Source organism: Crinia signifera, chromosome 2, assembly GCF_055691185.1.
Source record: "Crinia signifera chromosome 2, ASM5569118v1, whole genome shotgun sequence".
Classification (NCBI taxonomy): Eukaryota; Metazoa; Chordata; class Amphibia; order Anura; family Myobatrachidae; genus Crinia; species Crinia signifera.
In genome coordinates this window covers 135,186,104-135,213,241 of record NC_139218.1, presented here as the reverse complement: position 1 = coordinate 135,213,241, position 27,138 = coordinate 135,186,104, and the positions used below count along the sequence as shown (strand labels likewise).

Here is a 27,138-nt window from a genome sequence, read left to right as displayed (position 1 = left end):
AATAAACTACATCTACCCATGTGTGCGCCCTATTAGTGAAATCACCAAAACAAACAGTTTATATCTTTGAATGCGTTATTTTCTTTAAATTACTTTCGACTAATGTTTTTCAGTGCTGGTACATATATATTTTAATTTTAGGAGAAGAATGCTTACACCCACCTGGCTGCTTCTTTATCCCATAAACCATCCCCATATTCCAAATACTACACTCTGTGTATTGCACCATCACCCTTTCTCAAATCGAAATAGAATGTGGATTTAGCAGGAAGTAAACATCTTGGAGAAATTGTCAGACCCATAATGAGTAGTCAGTGACATACAGACCTCGCACAAAAAGTGTAGTTTGCTTATTTATTTTTTTCTGCACAATAAACATAGAATTGGAGAAATAATTCAGGTTTAAGTTATTTTCTTTTTATTTAACATAATAAAAAAGGATTTCTATGATCTATATTTACAGAAGTATAAAAATATACATATATTCATATATATATATTGTGTCTCTTATGAGGTATGAGAATTATGACTTGTTAGATCGAATCCCTTCAGTACATTCAAATAAGGCACTATGAGGGTGTAAATATGATTGCATACCGCCGTTGTGACTGCCAAAAATCTAGTTAACAGAGGAATGTGAATTATGAAATGGGCAAATCTTTATATTAAACCACACTGGTATTCGGCAAATTACTGAATCCCCCCCCACCCCTCCCCAGCATCTGACTGCAACTTCCCTTAACACCCTAATTGCAATTCTTTATACTGTATATACTCGAGTATAAGTCGACCCAAATATAAACCGGAGACACCTAATTTTACAAAAAAAAAAAAAAAACTTGACTCAAGTGGGACCCTCGCTCGAGTATAAGCCGAGGGGGGCCTTTTCAGCATAAAAAATGTTCTGAAAAAGTAGGCTTATACTCGAGTATATATATGGTAATAATAAAAAATAAAAAAAAAACAGCACTATGGATTCCTGAAGCTGGTGTAGTCAGCCTTACTCTTCCAACTACCAGCATAGAACCATTGATGGCACGTCATTAGACTGCACCCACTTAAGAATTTAATGCAGCAATGCCAATTTTTTTAAATTGAATATGCAAAATGTTGGAAACCCTGTGGTTCTAACATGTGACTAGCTGACAGGATGTTAGACAGCAATACAGTCTAATGTCTTCTCCCAAAGCTGAAGTGGTTGGTGAAAGAAAAGTTTCTATTTAAAATATAGTAATGATTGCAATGAATTTGTGTTCTATCTCATTTGCATATGCTATAATGCAAGAATAACGCTGAAGGGAACAGATAACTTTCTACAGCTATATAGGTAGGCAGGTTTGCTTTATGCATAGGTAGTTTGCTGTGAATAAATTATAAAATGTTATATTCCAGATTACAGACCCTCCCATAAAATCTATTCTCATTACAAAATGGTCTTTTATACAAGAAACGAGCTGAGTATACCGGTCCCTGTAACACTAAAGGAGCAGTATTTTTATGAAACTTCTCAAACTGTCCACCCGGACTCGGCTAAGCTGCTTTCCAACTACAGTACATACTAAAAGTGCCAAATCCTGCAAACTGATAAACCGCAGACACACAATTTTCCCAAACAGATGACATTTCTTGTAACCTGTCCATGCTTTAGATATATATTTTTAATGCACTGTACATGTGTCCATAACCTAACCAAGCAGACAGATGGTGGGAGCCACTGACATTGCAAAATAGGAAATGCATCTGAATTCTGCAGACTAAGTTTCTCTGTATGTACACAATACCCATGACATCTAGACTTTGCCTTTTCAATCTGTTATAACTACAAGTTCTCCATCACTCTTCCCAGAGTCCTCGGAGTCACTGCAGAGTTCATGCATATGAGCCATGGACGCTCTTGGGTCTTGAGTTTGAAGGCTTCTTGTGTTGAGGATGACTGGCATATTTTCATGGGCCTGGTACATGTCAGGAGTGGATAATTGGGACATAGTTCCTGTAGACTGTGGCTGGAATCCAGATGGTGATGGAGGATTTGGCAATGACCCTTGAGACCTACATTTAAAAAACAGAAACAAAAAACAAACACACGATTAATACCTTTGTGAATTAAACATTTGTTTGTTATAATTTTATAATTATGGTTATATGAAAAACTTTCCTATTCGAATCTAGCCCTGTCCCAGTTTTTAAGGATATAGTCATAGGAAACAGTCAGAGCTGTGGTTACTCACAATGCCCGATAACCTATTTTGTAAGACAAGGCCACCTAGGACCACTGGTAACCAGTAGAGGAGGTGGTGATTCCGAACTGCACTATTCTGATAATCGCTCTCAGTGCAAAAGGAAAAATGTGCGAGACTGGGAGCACTCAGCAATGCAGGTGGGGTAGGGGGGGTAAGGTTCTCTACTGCTTCCCATTGCAGGTCCCCAGGCTTTCCCATTCTTCTCCCTCCTGCCGGCCACCCAAACTCTACAGCTCACAGGATTGGCTGCAGCAAAGTGCGTCTTCGGGCATGCACTCATTTTGTCCCTGACAAAATATAGGGTAAAGTACACACTATAGTGTGTATTTGCAATCACTGGAAGCTAGAATATGGGCCAATGCCCCAGGTGGCTCTGCACTGAGCCAATAAACTTCCTAAATGATAGTCATGAGCTCATAGAAAGATATAACACATTTAGCAACTGCACTGCATCCAAATGGCTATTAGCTGCTATAATCCATAAAAATCAGGACAAAAACTGCCACATGAAGCTCTGCTAAGCTAGTGATTAGCCTACAGTTTGTCACCATAACCACTTTGTGCCTAGATGATAGTGTGTAGCTGCCATATCCAGTGTCACCCACACCATCAAATGATTACTGTGCTTCCGCCATCAAATCTTTCGATGTGAAAGATGGTCACTGACTATCACATCCAAAGAATTCAATAAAAAAAAATAAAAAATTAAAAATCCTTTTTGGCTCATGCACAAACATCTTCAGCGTGGCCACTCATGCGCAAAAGTACTGAAGCGTGGCTGGCGGGCAGGACCTTCGGAATACCATTGAATGTTTACCATTTAATGGAGACAACCATTGGAATGCCACCATTGAATGTTAAAACTACTAACTTCTAACATTGATGGTAGTGAAACATCTCAATGCAATGTCCATCCCTAAGCCTACCAGGCACCGATGCTATGTGAGGGACCAGTATCTCCCTGTAGTCCGCCACGCACTACAGCTTATCTATCCGGTGCTGTGCACAAACACACTCTCCTGCTCACCGGTGGCATGAGCTCCTGCTCCACAGTACCAGCTGCCTGTGCCACACTCCTGCCAGCCCAGCAATGCTGTAGATCATGACACATGGCTGCTGCTGGTGACATTTTTAAACTGAGAGGCTGCAGGAGAGTGCGTCCCCCGGAGACTCACTCATTTTCTAAAACAAAGTCCCCGTCATGCAATTAAGGGTAAAACACACACTATAGGGCATAATTGCAATCACTGAGTATAATGTAATTAATGTATAAATGTAAAATTGAAGTTAACTGCATGGAACTTGATCCCCAGAGGAGGCAGTGGATGCTCAGAAAATTTGGCTCACTGCGGTATTTACCCTGTACCCCTTTCGGTCAGTCCAGCCCTGCATGAGTCTCTAATCTTGAGTCCTAGGCTAAAATGTATAAGCTTAACCAATCCATTTCATAAAGTCTTTCACCCCTCTCAACCATAAAATAAATCAGTTAGTAAGTTTTAATGTAAAAATGTGAAATTCCTCTATACTTTAAATAGTCTGCACGCTGTTTTGTGGAAACCCCATTACCTATATCATTTTATTAATGGTCATACTGATCAGGCTAACATTATGCTAATGATATATTTATGGGCTAAGTAACAGAAAGGTGAAAATGTGCAATCATTGTCAAAATGTGTCCCTAAGATATGGTCACTTATTAGGAATGCAAGGTGTATGCCCCCAAGCACATAATACGTTGCACTTCTTCCCCTTTCCCCTCAGATTATACAGCATCACACAATAAGCCACAGACCACCCCTGCCCTCCAGTCAAAGGTTAGAGTGCCAAGGCCACCTCTCATTACAAACCGCAGACAATTTATGATGGTGTGGTAAGTGACAGAAAAATTGCATTGCTTGTTTTTGGAAGATAAACCTTCGAGTGAGTTGTTTTTCTGGCGATGGTCCAAAAATATACTCCGGGGTAGGGGGGCTGTGCCCTTAAAATATACTCCATTGCTTTAGTATGTTTATTTTTCCTATGTTTTGCAGACTGTGACTGCCCTTTCTAAAGTGTATTTAAATGACTTAATATTGTAATTGCACTTAAAATCTTTTACTAGGAAATGTGGAATAATCAGATTTCCACATTTATATAATTTATATATACACAGTAACACAGTGTCCCTTATTCAGACCTGATAGCAGTACAAATTTGCTCTCAAAATGGGCAAAACCATGTGCACTGCAGGTGGGGCAGATGTAACTTATTCAGTAGATAGACATAGTTTTATTTATTTTTTATAGCTAATAATGTATAGAGAGAGTTAGATTTCTGTGAGTTATTTTGCTTCTGTGCACGGTAAATACTGGCTGCATTATTTTTACACTGCAATTTAGATTTTAGTTTTAACACACCCCAGCCAAATGTAACTCTGCTCGTCACAGCTGCCCCACCTGCAGTGCACATGGTTTTGCCCATTTTGAGAACAAATTTGCGATCAGATCTGAATAAGGGCCAGTATGTATCATTTAATTTTTATGAAGCAGAATATATACATAGTTATTTGGATATGGCAGGCTATATCAATTTTACTATAAGCAAGTACAAGTGAAAAATGCATTGGAAATGTGATAAAACAAAACGGAATGAATCTCCTGTGTTCGATACCTTTGTACACTTACATCGCATATCCATGACGGGAATCTTGCCTTCGGTTCTTCATTAGGGCTTTATATTCCCCCACACGCAGTCTCTTCCCTTCTACAATGCATGTACGTTTGGGCCGAGGCTTGTACTTGTAGTCCGGATATCTCTCCAGGTGCTGCCGGCTGAGGCGTGCCTGCTCCTCATAGTATGGCTGCTTTTCAGAATTACTCATCGATTTCCAACGAGAACCTGAAGAGGAAGAAAATACAGCTATCAAACAGAGGTAATATCACAGCTTAAAGAAGTTAAAATCTCTGTAAACAATTGACTTTTATGCCAATCCATGAAATTATCCAGATCTACCCAAAAGTAGCAATTTCAGGACACTTCCAAAAGCTCCTGGACTTGGGTCTCAGTTCTGGCCGTAGCTACAAGCCAACATATTTATGGGGTCTAGCAAATGGTTTGATGATCATCTTTTTAAATCAGCAGGCATGTTAAGATTTTTTTTAGTGCTCCAGTTTATGAGCATCTTTATTAACCTTAAAGAGTTAATAAGATCAGACAAGTAGTGACGCAGTACAATTCTTAAGAGACAACCAAGCAGATAATGGGGATTTTACTGTTACATAGGGTCAGACTAGATGAGCCAAGAGATTCTTATCTGCCGTCAAATTCTGCTTCTTTTTCTTTTATCCATTTAGTAAACTTCAGTTCAACTCGTGTCTGTGTAGGACATTTGTATGCCTGTCCCAAGCATGTTTTAATTGCTCTACTGCAGGGGTTCTCAAACTCAGACCTCGGGAGCCCACGCAGTTCACATTTTCCAGGTCACCCGGAAGGTGCATGCATTACTCATGGACACATTTAAAAAGATCCACAGGTGGAGCTAATTATTTCACTTGTGATTCTGTGATGAGACCTGCAAAACATGCACCGTGTGGGGGCATGAGGACCGACTTTGAGAACCTGTGCTCTTCTGTATTATTAAAGTTATGAGATTTGTTTCTATTAACAAAATGATACGCACCTAGGATTTTGCTGATGCTGGAATTGTGCATGTCCGGGAAGGCTTGCAGAATCTTTCTTCGTTCGTCCTTTGCCCACACCATAAAAGCATTCATTGGGCGTTTAATGTGACTGCCACGGCCCTCGGGAAAATGTCGAGATCCTACAACACATACAAGAACAAGATTCATGAGGCCAAATTTTGGCAATTACCAAATCACAGATAAACATGTTTCATTTAGTAAACACACATGACAAAAACCATGTAAGGCTGGAAAGGAAACGTCAGAGACCAAATATATAAAAAGCTAATACATTTATGACATGGAGGTGGATTTATTAAATTGTTTAACAGTCATGTGTGTTTTAGTCATACGGCTGGACATTTTTCGCATTTTTGTTTTAAGGGGGAGATGCATCAACACGTGTAGAGGAAATTAATGGAGATAAAAATACCAATCAGCCCCTCACTGTCATTCAAAACATGGAAGAGAAGTGGTGTCAGTGCATGGATGCCGCTTCTTCTCCATGTATAAATGTGCAGATGTGTGTCACTATTTACCAGACAGTACGCCGATATGGGGGCAATGTTTGAATGGTCAGTTGCACTGACCTTTCCTACACCTGCAGCTATGGATTTTAAAAGCTGCAGGTGCTGTTTTACATATACCACAGCAGGGCAGTGCTATCCCTGGCTGTGGGCTGCTAGCGAGATCTCGTTCATCCCCAGAGAGCCGGCCAAGGGTGAGACAGAGCATCGACATTATACTGATACTATGTGGGTGGTCTGGCAGCCATAGCCAGAGTGGAGAGTTAATACTCCCCCACTGTGGAACTTACATTTTAAAGCTGCCATTTTCAGCTTCACCTCGGTAAAGATGTGACACAGTTAGATAGAATACATACAAACACATTTTCCACAGATGTTTAGTAAAAAACAATGACTAATAAGGATCTTAACCATTTCATGTCCAACATCTAATCAAGCTCAACAGCCCTAGCACTGGTATCCACTTTAAAATAAGAACATTAACATCGTTCAACATTCAATGTAGACCATTTTTGAATAAAAAAAAAATAAAGAAAATGAATTTAAAACATTTAAATCAGACTGTTTAAATTGCAAAAAAAAATAAAAATTGGACTGCAAAAGGATTAACCTTGAATTAAAAACCTCAATCATTTTTATTTCAAATTGGATCTTTCAAGCATATATTTATAATCCAGAAATTACTTATTTTTTCCATATGCCAGACTGTCATAATTAAAGTAATCATGGCCGTCACTAGTTTTTAAAGATGGACATTGTGATACAGACAGTCAATATGAAGCACCAGCATATAACGTAGATGCCTCAAGCTAATAACATGAATGTAGAAATATACAGCCCATTAAAACAGATTCACTGCTAATCGGTATACTGTATAAAGTGATTACAATATTGTTGACTGCCACTGTAAGACATACAAACCAGTGACTAACAATAAAGCTTCCATTGAAAAGGCTAAATTACGATGAAAAACAGCATATCACATAATCTTCACACTGCCGAGAGCACTGTAGGTCTTACCATCAATGTCCATGCTGCACCTCAGCAGAGAATCCTCCCCATGCTGCAGAGAAGACTCATCCTGCAGCTCCTTCTCCGGCATAGCTTCAAGCATTTCCTGCAGGGCACAGAAATACATACTTATTATATTGGTATGGGCTAAAAATAGTGTTCTGTACATGCACTCACACCAAGATATCTTGAACATTGCTAGATTTAGTTACCACTGCAAATAAGCAACTCCCCCACAACTCAATAACTATTAGTATACATTTTCACTTCATCACATTTTCTGAGAATATGCAAATAAATGTGAAACCTCAGGTGGAAAACAAGTTGATTAATATTCAGAGCCGACATAGTTTACAATACAAAATGGTAAGTCATTTTCTATCATTTGCATTGCACTTCGAAGGTATTGTAAACCTGATTTGCTCTTCACCAGGCATTAACCTGTAGTGATTTAGGAAAAAGATTCTTATCTCAACCCATCAGCCAGTCCTCAGGACTGATGTTCCTGAAGAACAGTAGGCACAAGCTTAGTAGAACACACTTGCTATATAAAATGCTATCACAGAGGGTAAAGACTAAGGAAAAGTGAACAAATTTGATTTTAGGAATAAGCACCGTTTCCCAAAGACAGACTTTTAGGTTTCCCCGAGCAAAAAAATCTTATCCGCAATACCCATTTTTTCCTGCTAGATATGGGCACACAATGGGTGAGATTTACTAAGATGTGTATTCTACTTCACATGTGATGTTGCTATAAGCAACCAATCAGATCCTGTCTACCATCTTCTAGTGCTGGGGTAGCCAACTCCAGTCCTCGAGAGCTACCAACAGTTAATGTTTTCCAGATCTCCTCACAGAATCACAAGTGAAGTAATTAGCTCCACCTGTGGATCTTTGAAAATGTTTCAGCTAGTAATGAGTGCACCTGTGCTGCAGCTAGGTTGGAAAAAGGGGATTTTTGGTTCTTACCTGTAAAATCCTTTTTTCAGAGGCCAAGGTGGATGCTGGGGTATGGGTATTCCGGGCTGGAGGTCCGGGCACCAAGGAGTACAAACTTCTTGTGGCTAGTGCAGCCCCAGGCTCCGCCCCCCTAATACCCCTTCCTGTCCTCAGAGACCAGTTTTTTAACTTTAACAAGCCGAGGAACAGGTATAGGAGAGGGGAACCATTCAACTTTTGAACATTCAAAAACCAGAACACTAAAATGTGAACTATAACTATAACTGCAAGATTTGGAGCGGTAGGGCGGGCGCCCAGCATCCACCTTGGCCTCTGAAAAAAGGATTTTACAGGTAAGAACCAAAAATCCCCTTTTTTCTTACGGCCAGTGGTGGATGCTGGGGTATGGGACGTCCTAAAGCTGTGTCCCTAAGGGTGGGACCGCTCCTGAGCTGCACTGAGGGCACCCCTGCCAAAGGCCGCATCGGCCGAGGCAAAGGTGTCGAATCGATAGAATTTAATGAACGTATGAGCCGAAGACCACGTGGCTGCCCTGCAGATGCTCTCCGCCGAGACCCCTGCCCTCAGGGCCCACGATGCCCCCACAGACCGGGTGGAGTGCGCCCTTATCGAATGCGGTACTGGTCGTCCCGCCAACAAGTACGCTTGCCTTATGGTCGACCTTAGCCACCTAGCCAATGTGCATTTTGAAGCAGGCCAACCCAGCTTCCGGGCATCAAAGAGGACAAAGAGAGAATCAGATTTTCTTATCTGTTCAGTTCTGGTCACATAAATCTTTAGGGCTCGAACAACATCCAAAGAGACATCGTTATCCCGCGATTCTGTGGTTGTTTTATACACTGGTACTACTATTTCCTGATTTATATGAAATCGGGATACAACCTTTGGGAGGTAGTCCAGTCTAGTTCTAAGAACTGCTCTATCTTCATGAAAGATGAGCAATGGGACCTTACAAGAGAGGGCCCCTAAATCCGACACTCTGCGCGCTGACGCAATGGCTAGTAAGAAAACAGTCTTCAGAGTGAGCCATGAAAGAGAAACCGATTCCAAGGGTTCGAATGGGGCCTTCATCAAACTCTTCAGCACCAAGGTAAGGTCCCATGGGTTTGCCGGTGGACGTATGGGAGGTTGTAGGTGAAGAGCTCCCTGTAGAAAGGTATGGATCGTAGATGACGTAGCGATCTTCCTCTGGAAAAGGACAGAGAGAGCCGACACTTGAACTTTCAAGGATGAATGGCTCAATCCCATGTCCAAGCCTGCTTGTAGAAATCCTAAGACCCTATCCAACCTGTATATCCTTGGGTTGAACCTCCTGGGCTCACACCAGAGAAAATACCTTTGCCAGACTCTGTGGTACACCCTAGCTGACGATGGTTTTCTTGCCGCCAGCAGGGTCTTGACCACTGTAGGGGGAAATCCTCTTCTGCTTAGGATCGACTCTTCAATAGCCACCCCGTCAAAGCCAGCCTGGCTAAGTCGGGGTGTAGACACGGTCCTTGTGACAGGAGGTCTGGCCGGAGGGGCAATGGAACCGGTGGTGCCATGGCCATCTGTAACAGGTCTGGGTACCATGATCGTCTCGGCCAATTCGGGGCCACTAGGATCATGGTCACCCTCTCTCTCTTGAGGCGTTGAAGTAGCCGGGAGATTAAAGGGATTGGTGGAAATGCAAATACCTTTTGAAAAGGCCAGGGGGCCGATAGTGCGTCTACCAGACACGCCTGTGGGTCCCTTGTCCTGGCTCCGTACCGGGGGAGTTTTTTGTTGTGTTTTGAGGCCATAAGGTCGACCTGTGGCATTCCCCACTGACCTGTCAGGATTGTGAACACTTCTGGATGGAGGGACCATTCCCCTGAGTGGATCGTCTGCCGACTCAGGAAGTCCGCCTCCCAGTTCAACACTCCTGGAATGTATACTGCCGACAGGGTGAGTAGGAATTTCTCTGCCCATATGAGGATCTGGGTCACTTCCCGCATGGCCGCTCGGCTCCGGGTCCCCCCCTGATGGTTCACATATGCGACTGCCGTCGCGTTGTCTGATTGTATTCTGACTGGTTTTCCGTGAAGAAGGGTTCCTGACTGCTCGAACGTCCGGGAGATGGCCCTTAGTTCCAGCACATTTATTTGTAGCTTTGTTTCCTTTTGAGACCAGAGGCCCTGGAATGACTGATCTAGGGTTACAGCCCCCCAGCCTACCAGACTGGCATCCGTTGTCACAATGATGTAATTGTGGTTTGCAAAGGACTTTCCCTTTTTCAGATTGTCTGACAGCAGCCACCACTGTAGGGACTGTCTGACCATGTTTGATATGATGAGGAACTGTCTTTTCAAATCCGCGTGTGATCGGTTCCAGCGAGACAACAAGGCCAGCTGGAGTGTTCGGGAGTGGAACTGGCCGAATTCCAGCATTGGAAACGTGGATACCAGTTTCCCCATTAGTGTCATACAGAGATGAACTGACACCCTGCTTTGCGACAGAAAAACCTGGACTTGTGAGTGAATGTCCTGTATCTTCTTCTTGGGAAGAAACACTCTCTGGGTCTCTGTATCTATTAGTGCCCCCAGATGAACCATGGTGGATGAGGGAGTCAAGCTGGACTTCTTCCAGTTGATTATCCACCCGTGAGATTGGAGCATGTCCAGCGTCATCTGGAGGTGGGCCTGAATCTCCTCCTGTGACTGCGCTACTATCAGTAAATCGTCCAGGTACGGAAGAATTCGAATGCCTAGGAGGTGCAGGCGAGCCGCCATCACCGCCATGACTTTCGTAAACACCCGGGGGGCTGTTGAGAGTCCGAACGGGAGCGCACGAAATTGAAAATGGCGATCCAGTATCGCGAATCTGAGGAATCTCTGATGCTCCTGCTTGATTGGAATATGCAGATAAGCATCTTGTATGTCCAGAGAGGTCATCAGGTCTCCTGGTTCTAGAGTGCTTAGAATGGAGCTTAAAGATTCCATCCTGAATTTTGGGACCCTCAGGAACGTGTTGAGTTTCTTGAGATTCAAAATCGGGCGGAAGGACCCGTCTGGTTTGCTGACCAGGAACAGGTTTGAATAGAAACCCGTCCCCCTTTGGGAGTGTGGAACCGGTATAATCACCTTCTGTTCCAACAGAGTTGAGACTGCAGTCTCGAGGGCTCTTGCCTTGAGCGGGTCCTGTGGCAGGCCCGTTGTAAAGAATTGTGTTGGGGGTCTGGAGCAAAAGGTCAGAGCATACCCTTGCAATACTAGATCCAACACCCAGGAGTCCGATGTGGAACCTGACCAGGTCTCCGCAAACTCCAGAAGGCGACCCCCCACCCATGGCACTTTCTTGGTGTGCCCGGCGTCAGGCCGCTGGCTTTTCCGCCTGTTTTGGGGGCTGGCGACGAGCTGCCCAACCCTGCTTGGGCTTGGACTTCTGCGTCTTTTGTGAGGGCTGTTGAGCCCTAGTTGGCCAGGATCCTGTATACTGTGATCTGCCCCTGGAGGGACGAAAAAAACGAAAAGCCTGTTGCCTAGGTTTTGCAGTTCCTGTGGGCAGAAAAGCCGACTTTGAGGCTGCAATGGAAGTGACAATCTTGTCCAATTCCGATCCAAAGAGGATGCCCCCCGTAAAAGGTAGGGCCTCCAAGGCCTTCTTTGAATCATTATCGGCCTTCCAAGATCTGAGCCAGAGGGCTCTGCGTGCGGCCACCGATACTGCCGAAATTTTTGATGCAAAAATTCCTGCATCCAACACTCCCTCACTTAGGTAGGAACTAGCCTCTCTAATATTGTCCACAAAAGACATCAACTCAGATCTTTTAGTCCCTGACTGCAGGCCCTCCAAGAGCGCATCTGCCCAGTGTGCTATAGCTCTGGTTGTCCAGGCTGCCGAATAGCTAGGCCTAACTGCAGCCCCTGCGTTAACATATATGGACTTGAGGAACTGATCCAGCTTTTTATCTACTGGATCTTTTAAGGATGTTACATCAGGTATGGGCAGGGCCGTTGCCTTAATTAGCCTGGTAACGTGGGCGTCCACCTGAGGGGGTTCGTCCCATTTCTTGTGGCTGTCTGGGAGAGGATAAAAGGAAGAAATCCGCTTGGACACCAGGAATTTCCTGTTAGGATGTTTCCAGGCCTCTTCAAACAGGTCATCCAACTGCTTTGATTTAGGGAAAAAGGCACTATCCTTCTTTTTGCGTTTGAACACTGGTTCAGTATCTATCCCCTCTGCAGCGGCCTGAGTATCCGGCTCCTTAATGTTAAAGGTGAGCCGTATCAATTTAATTAGACTATCCACTCTGGATTGAGACATGTGATCCTCAGTATCAGCGTCCACATCATCCACTAAATCAATGGCGCCCCCATCTTGGTCGTCCCCAGTTCCATCGGCATCATCATCTGTGTCCTGTGGGAGAGGCTGAGTTGCCTCACGTCTGGACGGTCTATTTGAACTAGACCCTGTCAGGACATTTTGTAGTGAGGATGAAACCTGCACCAAACCCTGGACTGACTGAGATAGACCTGCTACCCATGCTGGTTCTTGCTGGGGCTGGGCTTGGGGTGCCGGTACGGCAGCGGGGTTACGTGACGCTGCCAGCTGGGAAGCTAATTCCCTCATCGCAGAGGACAGGTCTGCCGCCCAGTCCGGTCTGCAGGGAACATCCGCATTGGGTTGCGAACTAGGCCCCGGCTGAGAGCAACGGTCACAGAGGCCTGCGTGGTTCTGCTCTGCACTAGCAAAATTTTCTTTGCACACTGTGCAAGTATATGCATGCAACGCTGGAGCGGGACCAGGCCTACGGGATTTCCCCTTTGCTGACATGATATGTGTATGTATCGCAGTAAATTAGTAACCTGAGTTAACTAAACACCAGCGCTATTGTATGTGGAATTGTCAGTCACTATATAAACGAATAAGTGACCTAATACTGCACTCTCTGGCACTTCTACAGAGAGAGATGTGGTATATGAATACTCACATTAACATAACAAACTGTGAAAAATAACAAAGACAGAAAAAACACTGCAGTATACAACTCCTCACACAACCCATACACACAGGATTCGGCACTTTGTTTCCTGCACCTACACCATAAAAGTGAGGTGAGGATAATACAACCTGTCACTGATAACAGTGGAGGCAAAGGGGGGCGATTTCTTTAGCTCCTCTCCGTTTAGCAGGCAGGTAGCAAGTAAGCTAAAATGGCCCCCGCTGTGACACAGGTGGGAGGAGAGGAGCGCTCGCGGCGGGAACCCAGGACAGGCTATTGCCGCGAGCAGGGGGGCGGAGTTTTCTTATACTCCGTCCCCTCCTGGAACCACCAGCGTAACTCTCTAAACGGCGCCTCCTGAGAGAGATATGCTTACGCAAAAAACCATGGTGGTCTAGCGGTTACTCAGCATGAGCTGAGTACTGCTGCCAGGCCTCCGGCGGCGCCCCTCCGCCGGCGGTGTGAGCCGCGACTCCGGCTCCCTCACAAGTGAGAAGCCGCTTACCTGCGCTTCTCCCGGCTGCAGCTCCCTCCAGTGCCTGAGGTGTCTGGTGTGAGCGGCCGACAGGTCCGTCCACCAGACGCCGGGAGAAGCTCTGCCGTCAGCCGCAGCAGCGCTGCGCTGCCGGCTGTGTAAAAATAAAACACACAGCAAAAAAAAAAAAAAAAAAACTGAAGTAAATTAGGGCTAAAAATGCCCTCTCCTTAGCGAGGTGCCTGTTCCTCAGAGCACCAAGGAAAAAAACTGGTCTCTGAGGACAGGAAGGGGTATTAGGGGGGCGGAGCCTGGGGCTGCACTAGCCACAAGAAGTTTGTACTCCTTGGTGCCCGGACCTCCAGCCCGGAATACCCATACCCCAGCATCCACCACTGGCCGTAAGAAAAATGTGAACTGTTGGTAGCTCTCGAGGACCGTAGTTGGCTACCACTGTTCTAGAGGGTTCTAAATACATAAGAAGTAGAAATAGATTCTGATTGGTTGCCCATAGCAACATCACATGTGAAGTAGAATACAAATCTTAGTAAATTTCCCTCTGAGTTCTTATTACCTTAACATTGTGACTTTCACGGTGCTCTGGTGTTTTGTTTGGTCCATGGAGAAGTTGTCGTGCTTCCTGTATTGCTTTAGTGATTGCATCTCCTTCACCCAAGAATCCTGTGGAGTGAAAAATAGCAATACATTAAAAGTTAACTAGAAAGTATGTGTATGAGGGGAAAGATACAACTGCCAACCACATGCTGAACCTACATTACTGCATGCTCTAGGATCATTGTTGGCTATCTTTGGACATCCTTTTCTGTAAATGTATGGACAAAGAGATACAATACCTCAATATTTTACAGTAACAACCCCTTTACACCAAAAACCCTGGTCTTTGAACACTGGAGTTTCCAGGATCTGACCCTGCTTTATACCCCATTTACACAGCACTTCGACCTGAGTCGGACCTGGGTCTGCACCATTTACACTGAACCTGGGTCAGCCCTGCTTTTTGTTGCGGATGTCATTAAAAATGCTTGCTCGTTGCCAAGGGGGCTGAAATTGCTCGTTGCCAAGGTGGGTAAAACTGCTCATTGCCAAGGGGCAGGGCCATGCTAAGAGCATAAGGGGCCCCCGGGGTCACCGGCCTCTACACGGGTCCGGACAGTGTTCTACCGAGGACCAGTGTAAATGGACACGGCATGACCCCATTTACACCGCTGCAGATCCGGATTTTTCGGCGGTGTAAAATGGGTATAAATCAGGAATTGGAGTAATTGCTGGAGCAGTGTACTAAACCTTTAAGGATTAAAGGCGAGATGTACTAAAGGGAAAATGCGGTAAAACCCCCGTTTTACCGCATTTTCCTATGTACTATTACCCGACCGCACCATCACCGCAGTGTAGGGTATCGCCACCTTTGGGTGGCGATACCCTATAGAAGCCTATGGGCTTCTTTTCGCCGCCTCCGCCGAAAAACCCGCCGACCCCCCTCTCCCCCTCCCTCTCTTACCTGGTCCAGGTCCTCCTGGACCCGGAAGGTAACACCTTCCTCCCCCTAGTGACGCAGCCGGACGTCCTTCCGGCTGCAGGGGGGAGGAAGAGGCGCCGGGGACAGCTTGCTTAGCTGTCCCCGGCGTGAGGGATGCAGAAGGGGGCAGAGAGGTGACGGAGACCCCCCGCACACCACATTCCAGGTATCACGGGGGGGCCTCCGTCACCGCATCGCGATGCCAGCCGCATATGTTAGTACATATGCGGCGGCATCGCGGCGGGGGGGCCGCGATGGGCGGCGATGTATTTTAATACATCCCGCCCTAAATATTAGCCCCAAGTGCACACAAGACATAGCCCAGATAAAAAAAAAAATGTAATTCGTGTTTATAGATCACGTAGGCCCGGCCAGAAGACAATGATTTTAGCACAAGTTATTATCTGGCTATATAGCAATATCTTATACTAACTAAGTACAACTCAGATTAGCTATAAAAAAAAGGCATTATACCTTTTAGTGAGTTTATATAATCAGTCTCTGAGTATTCTTATTCAGTAGATACAGATTTAATTTTTTTTATAGTTATACATATATACACACACATACATACATATACACACACACATATACACACATACATACAAACTAAAATACATTTTAATATATTGTAACTTTTGTAACTTGAGGAAAACAATGAAAGGGAATATACAAACTCAATACAGTTAGGGCCATTTTGGGAGTCTAACCCAAGACCTCAGTGCTGTGAGTCAGTAACGTTAACCATTGCACCAACCATGCTGCCCATAAGATATAAAACCCTACTAAGGGTCTTTTTATTATTTTTTTTGTGGTACCTGCATGTCTAGAAACTATTCAATTAGCAGGGAAAACAAAATCCCCAAAAGCAGTCCTGGTTTTGTGAAGCAGCCCACAAAAACAAACATTTAACTGGGAACTGTGTTCGCATGAATGTTTTTTTTTTTTTTTTACAGAGCCTAAGGTTTACCAGATTTGAATAGAGCTACAACAATGGTTAATAAAAAAAAAAATACCCAAAGTCCCGGCTGCTGACAAGGTTCCAGTAAAGTGAATATGGAATGACACTTAAGGCCCATACAAACGAGGCGACTGAGCTGAAAGCCACTCAAAACAGCCTGTTTGAGCGGCTTTCATCTCAAAGCCACCCAGTGTGTATGCCCTGGCGATGAGCGCTGCTGCACGCTCCCGCATCATCGCCGGGAAAGCCGCTCATCTGCTGGTTATACCAGCAGATGAGCAGCATTGAGGGCGGCTTTGCATAGCTCTGCGCTATGCAACGCCGTCCTCCCCCCTTTGTCGGCGCCGGGCAGGGGGAAAGCCGCTCAGCGTGTATGCACTGAGCGGCTTTCCCCACAGCAATGATTGACATCATCGCTGTCCATACACGCTGGGCATAGTCGCCCAGTGTGTATGGACCTTTAATAGATAACTGGTAATAAAGAAGTGCAGTTCCAAAAAGATTGTTGCATGTAGTAAACATACCAAGTGTCAGATTAGTTCTTGGTGGGCTGGAAGCGTGATCTCTGCTGCTTCCCCCACCATTGCAACCTCCTGGGGATAGCTTTAAAGCAGGGGAGTTCCTGGAGGTAGGAGACAGCTCAGAGCCTTTCAGTTTGGCTGTCAGATTCAGAGGCTGCGAGGTTTCCTGGGTATAGAGAAGATTATAATATTTTTCCACTGCACAATGTACATTTTCCTTCCGATTCTGTACTGTAACAAGTTACCTGTTTTCCAGAAGAGGGAGCTCTTGGTGGAGTCGGATTATGAAGCATCTGCATGGGATATTCCACTGTAATTATACAAGTATAAAACATACTTGACATGAATTCCTTTTAACAATAAAATAAATACTTCTAACACTCCACTAGACTTCTACTATAATAACTACTTTATTTACTAATTTTATTCCTTTCAAACGTAACCCGATTTACATCATGATGCAGAAAATATTACTTAGTAAAAACTCAAAACGTTAAGGGGGGGGGGGGGGTATTCAATCCAGGGTCACGACTGTTGGTCCTTCCTAACAGCAGTGACCCTAGCCCGGTTTCCTAGACTGCATATCAGCAGACAAGATTCAATACCCCGCTTGCCATACAGCGAAAAAGGGGTGTGGCCACAAGATAAGGCCTGATCGCTTTTAAAACCGGGCCTGTTCCATGCTGTCGGGAAAGACAGCATTGAATAGGCGCCCGCTTCTATGTCCCCCATCGGAAATAGTGTTGGGAATTGAATATCCCCCATAAAGCTAATTCTCGAATTTGTGAGTACATATACATACATTTAAAAAGCCACAGTGCACTGTACCCATCTACATAGAAATGGGGCGCTGTTCTATGCACTAAAGTGAATGTTATCCTCCACTCACCTGGCTTGCAAGGAATGGGCTGCATAAGAGGTGAGATTTGGGGGTCCGAGTTTACAGACTGAGCAGAAGGGAATGCGGGAATCATCACATAGGGCATGTTTACTTGCTGCAAAATGCAAAGAAAAAGAAATCATGGGTCACTTGCTTATATTAGAGCAATAAATAAAGTTTTTTTATTAAAAGACAAACACATACCTGAATTTGCTGCTGTAACACATTGATTTTGTGCTGCTGTTGGATAAGTTGTTGCTGCTGTTTGGCAATCTGTACAGGAAAAAAAAATACATTGATGATGAATTATACAATTCACATGTTGTGTACAGCCACTCCAATTTCAAAGTAAAGGGGCATACAGACGCGCCAACCCGTCCTCTGTGCTGAGCAATAGGCTTTAAGCACAATGGCTCAGCACACATAGCGGCACACCCGCAATGCTGTGTGCTGAGTGATCCTGCTGAGCGGGGCATTGCCTATGGTTTATAGGCAAAGCACCATGATCTAGCAGGAACCAGTGCAAGAACTGACTTTCCCTGCAGGCAATAGCAACACACGAGACCGCGTAACGCCGTCGCCCATATTCAGTATTTGTCACCCATCTGCCTGCAACTCCCCTTAAGAATGAAAGCGCTCATGTGCTTTTCCGTCTCTTACTTAGGACTATCTTCTACTCCATTCTGCCTACAATGATACCATTACCCTCTGTTTCTGCCACGCTGATGCTTCTTTCAATATCATGTTGGCTAATTTATTAATTTCTTAGTTTCTTATACGCAGTAATGTTTATATACCATGTACTTATACTAAATGACTACACTCCATTGCACTGTTAGCAGTTATGTACTTTGTGAGGTCCTGTAGAACCCTTGTACCTCCATATAAAAAAGAAATAATAATAATAATAAAAAATAGTAATGACTACTTGAATAGTTCACTGTTTGAAGTCCGCACAGAGGGCTGAAGAAACAAAGAGGGGAGGTCGTCATATACATGTGAACCTCAGAATATTGCTTTTTATTGATATTGGTCAAGATTGAAGTATAAAACAAAGTGACAAAGTAATTCAGAAATAGAAAAGTAAAATCATGTGATCACAGTAAGGTGGCAGCCTGGCAGTGCTTAAATAAAGGTTAAGTGCTTAAATAAAGGTTAAATGTCATCTGTGTCAGCCTTCCCTATATGTTTCTTCTGATACAATTGTCTAGTTGTACAGTAGCACACCCCCATACCAGATGTGACCAAAGAGATAGCGAGAATATTATAAAATAAGGGGGTCCTCTTTTCCTAAATACATAGGGCCGTATTCAATTTGTTTAGTTTAAACCCCGTGCCGGCCGCTCACCCTATTCAACGTTCCGGGGGAATCCTCGCTGTCAGAGGACAGTGAGGATTCCCCCAAACAGCAAGGTTAATGCAGGGAGCCCGCTGCATTTAGCCGCTGTCACAGCTCGCAAAAAGGCATTGAATACTGGCCATAGCATCTAATGCAAATGGCACCACTTCCATTTTCCAATGCACAGAGGGCTGGAATGGCCCACTTCAGCACTTTCAATAATATGATTGGTGCAATAGAAATAAACACTTAAATAATTATTTATTTTTCTTCTTACCTGCTCCTGCTGTTGCCTCGCAAGCTCCATCTGCTGTTGCTGTTTCTCCAACAACATGGCCGCCATGTTCCTATGTTCAGAATGCGCACTGAGCAACTGGTCCCTTAGCCCTGCCAGCTGGCGGATCATGAGCAACAACTGCAGCTCCTTTTCTGCCAGGCTCTCCTGGGTGCCTAAAGGCATAATGTAAATTAGTTTTACAAAAGGCCATCACAAGTACATTTAAATGCACAGATACAAGCTTTACTGATTAAAGGAAATATCCCAATAAGGACACACTGCCTATATAACACGTCAAAGTCACAAGAATTTGTCTGAAGTGGTCAGAAGGCAGCATTACAGGATGCCACAGCACACTTACTGTAACCCACATATTGTGTAGTAGTGCAGCAGTGAGGGAATTGCATACCTTTCACATCTTTACTGTCCATTGTTCCATTTCCCAAGAGTCTGTCCTTCCAATCACTAGACAACAGTTTCTCTAGGGCAGGCATTGCTGTGGGGTAGAAAGTAATTATAAATAACGATATAGGAAGCATTGGTGCCAACCACATGTGCGTGTTTGCCAGCAACAAAATGGTGCAACGCCATCTACGGATGGCCACTAAGTTGCATTATAGACAGTTCACAATAAAATAATAGGATATCCAGAGAAAAAAAAGGAGTAGACGCATATGTAATCAAGAATGGCCATCTCCTCAGTCATATGCTGAGGTTGCCAGTGCTCGCCCCACCCGCCAAATAAAGGAGATGCACAGGCAATGAAAACACAGAAGGAGAGAGAACTGCAAATTCTAGAAGAAGAAAAAACCCACTATAGCAACCATTTTAGCAGTAAAAAAAAATATATTGTTTTGAGAGCATGGGTTGGCCATATTACCATCTCTCATTGTTCTGCTTAATTCCAGACTTTCTTGGCGACCATTAGAGAAAGGAGCACTATTTTGAAGTTCATTCTGGTAAGATCCATCCTGAGTAGACAATAAACAAGTTCAAAATAAGAAAGCGCAATTAAAATCCAGCACATTCACAAGAAAAAAAAAAAAAAAAAGTACACAAATACAATACTTACACATTTTTTTTAACTTTTTAAAGCCCACCAAAAATTAACTTTTGGTGGGCAGTAGTGGCAACAATAAAATAATAATACATTGAGAGAATTATACACTTTCTTATACAACTTCAAATAATTGTTAGAGCCTAAACTGCGTGTGTGTATGTGCACAGGAGGGTATGGTGGTATTGTCATGGCACTTTCTAAGTCTGCACTCTAGGTAGCAATGCTGCCAACTGAATGGAACCTAAGTTAAGTCCAGCCCACATCATCCACTTCTTTACCTATGATTTTGAATGCAAATTGTAAAACCCTACATAATACATCACTATTTGTTCAGTTAGATATGTACATAATGTAACACATTAAAGTAAAACAATAGTCACTGTTGTGTATTGTTATTACTGGAAATGAGAAGCATATCAGTACAGAAATCAGTTTCCAGATGCCATTTAATAAATAACTTTTAAAAAGCAGCTTATCACATTTATTGCTATCCATAGCAATAAATTCCCAACCTTTTGCCCCCAAATACACATATCTCTATGTAATAAACTATACAATTAAAATACAGTTATGTTTTTAATTCTATTTGAGTCAGCTGTTGTTTGAGGAGACATCCTTCATTAGTGTGAGAATAGTTTTAACGTTGGGATAGCCTATGCTAACTGTACTGAAGCTGCCCCATGCATTAACCAGTCCATGGCTGGCAAAACTAGAAGGATGCTTAGGGATGAATATCTAATGGCAGATAACTAGGGCAGATTTGTCTTCAACATTAGCCATTTATTTGTTTCAAGTCACTGGATCTAAAGAACATTAATGACCTGTCTAATCCCCTGCGTACTTAGCACCTGCTTATTATAATCTGTAGGCAATGTTTATGAGCAGGCCTTGCTCCTCTTATTAGAAGTGTGATTTTACTAAAGTAATTACATCAGTACTATTACAAGTACACCTACTGCTTCACGAGTACGTTTGGTCATCTCACTGCCTTTCCAGAGTCATTGTAACCTACCTGAGGAGAGGGATCCTGTTTGAAAGAGGCTGAATTACTCATTTGTTGGAAAATGTCATCTTTACAATCTTCCTCCATTTTATTGTAGGCTGCTGATGAAGAAACTTGCACCTTCGATGACAGTCTGCAATATAGGACATAAGAAGGGTTATTTACTAACACGTTGCACTAATGAAGGAACTTACAGCAGTCAGACAACTCAGCGTGCACTAGCCGAGTGAAAGCCAATTGCTCGCTGGCTGTTATGGGTTACTGGGGATTTGCCGTTTATTTATAACAATGTGTGATATTTAGCCACTGAATTGCCATCACAGAAGACTTCAGCTTCTGGTTTATTTCTGCAACATACACATTGCTGGGCATTACTTTTTGCTTCATAAGTAAATTAATCACAAAAACAAACATAGTGCACCTGGAAAATAAAGTAGGAAGAACAGAAATCAACCACTGACTAAGAGGAGAAGTGGGACGCCTGGAAAATATTAATAGCAAAGTAAAGTGTAGTTATAGTAGACACTTTGTCCTAAATGATTTTTTGGCAGGAGCAAGCATTTCAACCATTGCCTAGTAATTTGTGGGCACTGAAGAACTTGCAGGGTAAAATCACCATAGACGTGGTCTTATTAATAAATGCATTACTATGAGCCAAACAGTGCTGAGTATTTCTAGAACATAAATTAGCTGAATTCTACTTAGAAATGGGGTATATTATCCATCAGAAAGACAAGTCACAATGCCAGCAAAGTGTTAGAATGGCCAGAGAGAAAAGGAAGGAAATCCACAATTCAATGTTAACACCTACTGTAAAGTGAAATGGTCAATGGAAACAAAAAAATAACTAGCAAAATGAAACCATTGAAACATACAGCCAAGCGGTGTGTAGTGGAAGCCTCCATACTATTCACTAGTCTCCACTGCGCATGGTGACCTGGCATTTACTAGAATTTGTTTGCTCTCCCGGTTCTGCAGAGTATTACTCCTTATTAACACTTTCACCTTTGCATGGAATCTGACAAGCCAAAAGCAATGCTGGCATAAAAGTGGTGAGAGTGCAAAAGCCTCTCGCTGGAGGGAAGGCAGGGAGAGGCCACTCAGCAGGGGGCAGAGGAAACAGAACAATGGACGGACAAACCAACAAAGGAAGTATGACAAGGACACAATGGGGCATTGTAATAGTGTTCCGCTGCCAGGAACCTGCATACACACAGACATAGATCATCCAACCACATATACCTACAATACATGCTTCTCCCACCTATATTTATATCTAAACAAATGACAGATACAAAACACACCCATAGCAGCTCCATAGAAATACATGTACATTTATAGTCCACCATAAATGCTCTGTCTATTCACATTACCGTTGCTATCTTTTAATCTTATTTGCTTGTTCCTCTCTCCCTCTGCTTCGGTCTCTCCATTTTTCTCTCCCTCCCCCTACCAATCAGGTCTGTTCCTGCCCTGCAGGTTGCTGTGGGGACTCTGCCTTTGCTAAGGATGGCATTGTTAGAGTACAATGACTGCCCCCACCCTCACTCCACGCACTGAGCCTCTCCCACATTCCTCACACTCGGCCGCTGATCACCAGGGAAGGGAAAACACAAGGGACAATATACAACAACCTTGTTAATAACTGCCTTAAAAAAAAAAAAGAAGTTTTATTCTCGCCTTGCTCAATGCAATGGTGTTTACTTTCCTGATGTGTAACTCATTCTCTGTGCTGTGTACCTGTAAACCAATAGTATCTCTATCGTCATAAAGTCTCACCAAATTCCCACAAAGATTGGATTAAATAGGATAAAATTACTAATTATTTAATCCAATTTGATTTTCTCAAGGCCTAAAAAAATTATAAAATATATGCACACTTACTCTATAACAACAACGGCTGTGTAGTATACAACCCATTATAGCACAATACTCCTCTATGGCCTCCATTATAGTATCTAAAGGCCACTCAGGATACATATACATGTGTGAACAGAGTAATTCAGATTCCAAGGAAATCCTTAAACATGTCTCTCTATGGACAGGGATGCGCCATTTTCTTGACGCATATAACCAACAGTTCAAAAGTCCTGATCCCACAAAATGGTAATAGTAAATGGACACATGGGAAACTTCCCACATTCCACAGGTGTCCTTAATGTTAAAATCAAATACGAACTAAAAGCATAACGTGTGTGTAAACGCATTTGGAGACCATACGCGGATCTATTATTTAAGGTTTCTGGGTGCACTGACTGAAGAAAAAAAGGCAGAAGTGTCATATGAAGCTGTATACAACATACAACATCTGCTTAGCAGCTCAAAACTCTTCCCATACGTCAACGTAGTTGAGAAACTAGAACAGTTTTTTTTTTTTTTTTTAAAGGTGTAAGTTTAGTGAAGAGGATAACAAATAATGGGGCCACTTCTGGTTGGATCATATAAGCGAACCAACCTCCATTATGCCCAATGTATTCGTTCTGGTCCTGCAATCCTGCTCCAGAACAGCGGTTGGTGAAAAAGGGCATGAAGACGGCCATCAGTTTCAGAAATGGGGGCGTGGCCCAAGTTGGCCTGCGACTGCTACTGCCTGTAGAGTTTAGTCTTCGTTACAGTTGAAAGTCGCAATGTTCTTCTAAACCAGGGTTGCCGACTTTAAGATTATCCTCTCCGGGAAAAGCCCGGAGAGGAGAGATTCAGCAGCCACTCAGGGGGCGGGGCTTACGAGTGACATCACATCACTGGAGGGGGCGGGGCTAAAATGACACGATTGTGACGTTTTAGCTCCGCCCCCTCCTCTGAGACCCGAGGATTGCAGCATTTTAATGCCGCGATCCGGGGATCAGCGGGGGTCTCCCCTGAATCCGGGAGGGTTGCCCACCCTTCCGGGGGGCCGGGAGGGGTACCCGATTTTCGAGAGACTCCCGGAAATTCCGGGAGGGTCGGCAACCCTGTTCTAAACTACGATCGGTATTTGATGTGATCACACACGCATGCAGGGGATGGTATGCACCTCCTCCTGCATTTGCATTGCATATAAGCTACTATGAGCAGCTTATATGTGATCCGAGCTGAAGCAGGCCCAATACCAATATATGGTAATATTCTATGTACAAAACATGCTTCTCAAATGTACTTTCATACTAGTTAATCAGGATGAATGTATCCTTGGTGATATTTTAGACCCAAAGAGCATTTTATTGTCGATAATGTAAATGTATTCTCATTATGCAAGTGTATGAATGCAGCTCAAAGATATGTGTGTGTGTGTGTGTGTGTGTGTGTGTGTGTGTGTGTGTGTGTGTGTGTGTGTGTGTGTGTGTGTGTGTGTGTTCTAGGTCACCGTGTACTACAGTTGAATTCAGTTGAGATACAGGCTACAACTAATTTTGCATCTACAGACTTTAGCCGGATTAAACAAACATTTTCAAATGCAATGCAAATCTAGATCTGAGGAGTCCTAGCTCTATTACCTTTCCGCTTGCATGTGCGCTGCACACCATTTTAATTCTTCCTTTGCATCTGATGGATCCATTCAAGCAGTCACTGCAGGAAAGAGATATTTCTAAGTTAGATACAGAACACATTACAGTATGGCTTACAGAGAAAATTACAGTTGGAGTCTACAATACAGACGTCCCCAATAGCTGCAAGTTTGCTAAAAGCACTCCGTAACTGTAGCAACTTTCATGGACAGCAAGAAATTATACTGATTATTCCGTATTTCAAAATATTTTTATATTTGAAAGAAGTATCTTGCATTTATGGTGTGAAAGCACAAGAAATACACACAAATATATTTTATTTGCACATGAAACAAGGTTTCAGACACTGAATTTGAATGCCAAGCAATCATGTCCTTGCACATATTTAGTGCCAGTTACTTGTTATTTCCCTCAGTAGTGTCAGTTACAGATGTAGCCAGTAGATATTTGGATGAGGGATACTCAACCTGTAATGAAGTTTATTTACATTTCCCACTCCCCACACTTCCAGGGAGGTAGACTAGTATTCTAGGTAGGTCCAAATGTATTACTGAAGCCTGTGATTTGCAACAAGCACCAAGCTTATGGTGATGTAGCTGCAAGAATTAAAGAGACTATTTTTTAAAAGGCAAAACCAACCCGTTACCTTCCCAAGAAAATAACAACAGGTAGTATAAAAATAGCAGCTAAACTGCAGCCATCTTGGAACTTGTCAAACAGGGTATTACATTTGTGACTTTAGAGTTACAAGTTCAGTTACTGGCTTCCAAAACTCTGATTTTAGCATAACTGAGATCGACTCCTTTGCCTCCCGATCGTTCTGTGTACACAAACTTTGTTTCGCAAATACAATTAGGTACTTGTATACTATCACGGCTCCCACGATGGGCATCGTATAGGAAAAAAAAAAAAATCGCCAACCAGAAGCGTGGCGAGCAGAGCGAGCCCGCGAGGGGCGGTGGTACGCGTCCTACGACCTTTTCATACCCCCACTATCCACGTCGGCGTGGGGTTGAGAATAGAAAGTGTGGCGAACGCAGCGAGCCACGCGGACACCTGTGAAGCCCGCGAGGGGACGCGGATACCTGTGAAGGTATCCACGTCCGCTCGCCACGCTTCGGGGTCGGTGGCTCGCCACACTTTCTATTCTCAACTCCACGCCGACGTGGATAGTGGGGGTATGAAAAGGTCGTAGGACGCGTACCGCCACGCTTCGGGTTGGCGTTGATAGTGGGGGTGGTACAAGGTGAAAAATGACATTTGGGGTGCATTTAACATGTTTGCTACTAATTTAAATGCATTTGGATGCATTTGTGATCAAAATCGCATGCCATCGCATCACATGGCATGCGATTTTTCACACAAATGCGTAAAAAAACCCGTAGAAATCGCATCGCATGCCATCACATGCCACTACATATGGCATTCGATGGGAGCCGTGATAGTATACAAGTACCTACAATTATTTAAAAACACTATAAAATGACCTTCAGGCTGTGTGTGTATATAGGAGACATTCATGCATTTTGAGTTTAGACCTGGGTCCCCTCCCAAAGATATCCCATTATGGTATGCAAATATCTCAAGCTACGGAAACATCAGTTAGCCCAGTGGTAGCCAACCCTAGCCCTCGAGAGCTACCAACAGTTCACATTTTCCAGACAACCTAGCTGCTGCACAGCTGCACTCATTAATCATTGACAGTTTAAAAGATCCACAGATGGAGCTAATTAGCTCACTTGTGATTCTGTGAGGAGACCTGCAAAACATGCACTGTTGGTAGCTCTCGAGGACTAGGGTTGGCTACCCCAGAGTTAGCCAAAAGTATTTTATTTTTTTACCCCCATGCACAAGCTTGTACATTATTAGAGAATGTTGCAAGAACTAAAAATGAAACAGCTAACACCGAATTACAATACGTCACCTAATTCTATGATGGCAGCCAAAATCTGTAGTCAGGAAACGGTTTGATCATAAATTAGGAGCAAATTAATTTAGAACACTAGAGAGAAGCTGCTATGAATTTTGTTACCTAGAAAAAAAAATATTGCATTCTTCTGCATGTAGAACTAAGCACTTTCCAGTTTGCTTTTAACACAACGATTAAAGGTGGCCAAACACGTTACAATTATTGTATACAATATCGCATCTCATCGACTCTCGGTTTTGCGATGATGAGATCTAGTACAAAAAGTGTGTGCAGCACATACTTTTTGTACTAGATCTCATCGCAAAACCGA

At 43.4% G+C, this 27,138-nt stretch overlaps 1 protein-coding gene across 3 annotated transcripts in view; it reads right to left on the bottom strand.

The window, feature by feature from the left end:
• Positions 1-395: 395 nt before the first annotated feature.
• SOX13 (SRY-box transcription factor 13) overlaps positions 396-27,138 on the bottom strand; it is a 38,286-nt gene continuing 11,543 nt past the window's right edge. The window contains exons 2-15 of one of the 3 annotated variants that reach the window (XM_083172865.1): positions 24,887-24,959; positions 21,423-21,546; positions 20,231-20,321; positions 19,760-19,846; positions 19,351-19,523; positions 17,939-18,007; positions 17,744-17,849; positions 17,100-17,164; positions 16,858-17,020; positions 14,410-14,516; positions 7,447-7,543; positions 5,899-6,039; positions 4,904-5,117; positions 396-2,049 (exon numbers count right to left, since the gene is read on the bottom strand). In XM_083172865.1, the coding sequence (XP_083028991.1) occupies positions 1,806-2,049; positions 4,904-5,117; positions 5,899-6,039; positions 7,447-7,543; positions 14,410-14,516; positions 16,858-17,020; positions 17,100-17,164; positions 17,744-17,849; positions 17,939-18,007; positions 19,351-19,523; positions 19,760-19,846; positions 20,231-20,321; positions 21,423-21,546; positions 24,887-24,948 (1,743 nt within the window). In that variant the 5' untranslated portion in view covers positions 24,949-24,959 and the 3' untranslated portion in view covers positions 396-1,805. Of the gene's footprint in view, positions 2,050-4,889; positions 5,118-5,898; positions 6,040-7,446; positions 7,544-14,409; positions 14,517-16,857; positions 17,021-17,099; positions 17,165-17,743; positions 17,850-17,938; positions 18,008-19,350; positions 19,524-19,759; positions 19,847-20,230; positions 20,322-21,422; positions 21,547-22,786; positions 22,933-24,886; positions 24,960-27,138 lie in introns of those variants that run through there. The other 2 variants (XM_083172866.1, XM_083172867.1) reach the window with 2 other exon arrangements.